Genomic DNA, 3,521 nt, shown 5'->3' with positions numbered 1-3,521 from the left:
CTGTTCTATTTTTTGTTTGTTTCTCATTTACTACTCTCTTTAAAATAAAAAAAGAACTACAGTTCCAAAATCATTTACAAGATTAGCTCCTTTCCTTTTGAGAGAAGGGGAAAATATTGTTCTTTATTTATACACACAGACACAAGTAGAACTAGCAGCCTCAGTTACACATCTTTAGTTATAGATCAAGAGTAAATACAGAGTACAATTTATCTTTGTCTCAGCAAATCTTAGTCAGTTGAGGTTACTTGGGATTAAGAAGATCATGTAGTCAAAAGGATCTTCAGTGAATATTTCTTGTGAAATTGTTTTGATCTGAGACTGATCTATATCTTATTTCATTTTTCTACAAAATTGTCTCAATGGGACTGATATTGGTGTTAAGGTTGATATTACAGTGCTGTTCAACTGATAGTTAATATAGGGCATATCAGAAGATACCATAAGCTTTAAGACAAAATACTTAAAGATAAATGAAAAGAAGACAGAAATGAGGTTCCCAGCTGTGTACTGCCCAACAAAGACTTAATGGCTAGGTCAAATAATCAAAATAAGACTCTCAATATTTGTTACTCAGGGAAGAAAAATAATAGCCATGTATAAAGCAAAACAAATGTTCAAGAACCTGCTTGATGCACAAATCAAAGAGACCAGGAGGAAAGAAAAACCAGAGTAGTTTCAAGCAGAAGTTTACTCTGAGCATTGAAAATATTTGCCCTAGAATTCAGAGATCAATGTGCAGTGCACTTTTGAACTGCCACCCAGCTCTAGTGGATGAATTTACTAACACCTCAGTGGGACTGCAGCTCTGCCTGGGAGTGATAGAAACAAAAAACATTTGTATATGCTAAGAAGTGGAAGATAATTAGACTACGGACTTTGGGAGACTTTGAAAAACTGGCCACCGTATAAAAAACTAAATCAAATACACAAAGGGAGAACAATAGACACAGAGTGACCGAGGTTACTGTTAGTGTGTATGTCTACAGTTTCCTTACATTTCCTTATATCTTATATCGTTTCCTTATCATCCTTTGGAGTTCATCTGCGGCAGCCTTGCAGGCTGATTCTAGCTTCCAGCATGATCCTTATCTGCTGCCAGTCCACTAGCCCATGACTCTAACGACCGTACTGCAGTCTTTCTCAACTGAGAGGATTTGGATCATAATTTAATAATCATAAAGTAGTTTTTAATTTAAAATGGCTTCAGAGACAAGAAAAATTTCTGGACTAATCTACCCTGCAATATGAAAATATTCTCTTTTGAATAGTTGTGAACAAACTCAGACAAATTCATTTTTTTTCCAAGTTCCTTTCCGCAGAAAGTTAAATTTATATATGATGGTATATTGATTCTAGATTATGCAACTTTCTTTAAGAACCTTGTTGATATGTTTAAGCGATATCAGATATTAAATTCTATGTAAAAATTAAAATACATTCCTTATGTCAATATTGTTATCTTTGAAAGCATTTAAGACTGTAGAAGTATTTCTTTTTCTTGTTACCTCTAAGAAGTTTTTATGTTTTATTTTAGGAAGAAAGTTTCTATAAATAAAATTGATAAATTGGGCAGTAAAGTTAAAAGAATTGGACCGCACATAGAAATCTTCCAAGTGTTCCAAAAAAGAAACAAATTAATAATTACCAAAAAGATAGTTCGAATGATTACTATTGTGCAAGCGCGAGTCAGGGGGTGGCTTGAACGCAAAAGACTTCAAAGAATAATGACAAAGGTAAGGCGAGCATTAGATATTATAATGTGTTCAAAGTTTAATATGCAGATTTAATTAAATGGAATTTTGAGTAGTTGCCTGGTTAGTAAACCCATAAATTTTCTAAGTAGAGTTCCATCTACATATTTTTTTATTGAGAACATTATGAATAATCCACTTTGATAATAGGTCTAGGTTTTGCCAAGTTGGATGGTCTGAAGAGAAGAATTATCTTACCCTTAGCTGAATAGTCTGGAACCACTTACCCTTAAACTAGGACAGTCTTTCCTTACTACTAAAGTTTTTGTCTTCTTTGCTATGTAGTCTCTGTTTAGAGCAACTTTTTTTCCCACTTCCCATATTGCTGGATATTCTTGCATAGCATACATGTGTCATTTAAAAAGAGCTATGACCCCCCCCCCCCATATCTACCTGAGTAACATTTGTAAATAGCAATACTGCCTTTCAAAAGAAGCCAGAAAGACTTATGCTGGCTGGGCTAATGTGGTAGAACTTGATTGGGCAGATTTTGGCAAACAGAGAGAACACAGAATGTCCTCACCTTGAGGGCTAAAGCCTGGGAAACCAACTATAAAGAGAAAAAATAGAACAGGAGCACCCATTGTAATACCTTGCTCCTGTGGGAGGAACCTTCTAGAATGGACTGGCAGGTAGGCACCCTGAACACATTTGTCTGAGAACATAGTGACACTGGTTGAGGAAATCTATCTGCTTGTCTCAGGCTATAAATTTATGCACCTGTTAAGATACACACATTACATTAATATGTAATATGTTCATGTGTTTCTGATGATGATATATGTTAATCCATATAAAACTCTGGGAAAAGTAAACTCTCTATATTTAATCTATGAGTAATTCTATGAGGTTGCTGCTATATTTATTTTATAAGTAAAAAATTGAAGCCTTGAGAAGTTAAACTATTTGCTGAAAATAGCTGGTTAATGATAGCTAGAATTCAAACACTTGTCTGTCAGATTTAAGGACTATGCTAGTTTGAATAGCATATCACCTACTTGAACTACTTTAGCCATGGCTAAAATAATCTAATCTAAAACCACATTTCATATCTAGCTCATTAGCTCCAGACTCAGGTATTAAATTTGGCACCTGAAACATCAGGAACTGAACTACGCTCTACATACCCTTAAAAGAACTTATTGTCTTCTTCTAAAGCACTCCCTCTCCTGTAGTATCTATATTAATGTCTACTACTAACGTTTTCCAAGCCATAAACTTGGGTTTCTCTTGGACTTATTTATTGCCATAACAAATTGGTTACAACATTCCTTTCATTCTTTTGTTGTATACTTCATACAACATTTTCCATTCATCTACCTTCACATGGCCACATGCAACAGTCTCTTTTTTTATTTTATGGAAAAACAGATAAAACATGGTTTCAAAGCAAATGATAAGAAATTAACAATAGCTAACATATTGCATATTATTATCTTTAAAGTAGTTACTCAGAGTACAAGATATGGGCATAAAAAAATTCTCCAATTGATATTAGTGAAAACTCTTCCTTTCTATGAACTAAGAGACCCTACTAATATAACTAACTTGCATTTTTTTCTCTTTTCCCTTCCTTCCTTTCCGCTTCTCCCCATCCTCATTCCATTTTCCTTTTAAACAACATCTTCCCATTTCACAGTATCTATTGCACATTTTTGTTATTAAATCTAGAATTTTTTTGGTGGAGTCTTTGGGGTCTTCTTTGTAAGGTGTCATGTCATCTGCAAATAATGATAATCTAACTTCTTCCTTTCCTATCCTTATTCC

At 34.1% G+C, this 3,521-nt stretch overlaps 1 protein-coding gene across 6 annotated transcripts in view; it reads left to right on the top strand.

Annotated features, from left to right (window-relative positions):
* Window positions 1-3,521, top strand: part of LOC102018715 — a 395,385-nt gene that overhangs the window by 207,206 nt on the left and 184,658 nt on the right. For all 6 annotated transcript variants that reach the window (XM_005400878.2, XM_005400880.2, XM_013522869.1 and 3 more), the window contains one exon: window positions 1,538-1,736. In XM_005400878.2, the coding sequence (XP_005400935.1) occupies window positions 1,538-1,736 (199 nt within the window). The remainder of the gene's footprint in view (window positions 1-1,537; window positions 1,737-3,521) is intronic.

Source organism: Chinchilla lanigera, unplaced genomic scaffold (genome assembly GCF_000276665.1).
Source record: "Chinchilla lanigera isolate Chin_1 unplaced genomic scaffold, ChiLan1.0 scaffold00070, whole genome shotgun sequence".
Lineage (NCBI taxonomy): Eukaryota > Metazoa > Chordata > Mammalia > Rodentia > Chinchillidae > Chinchilla > Chinchilla lanigera.
This window is presented reverse-complemented; position numbering and strand designations above follow the sequence as displayed.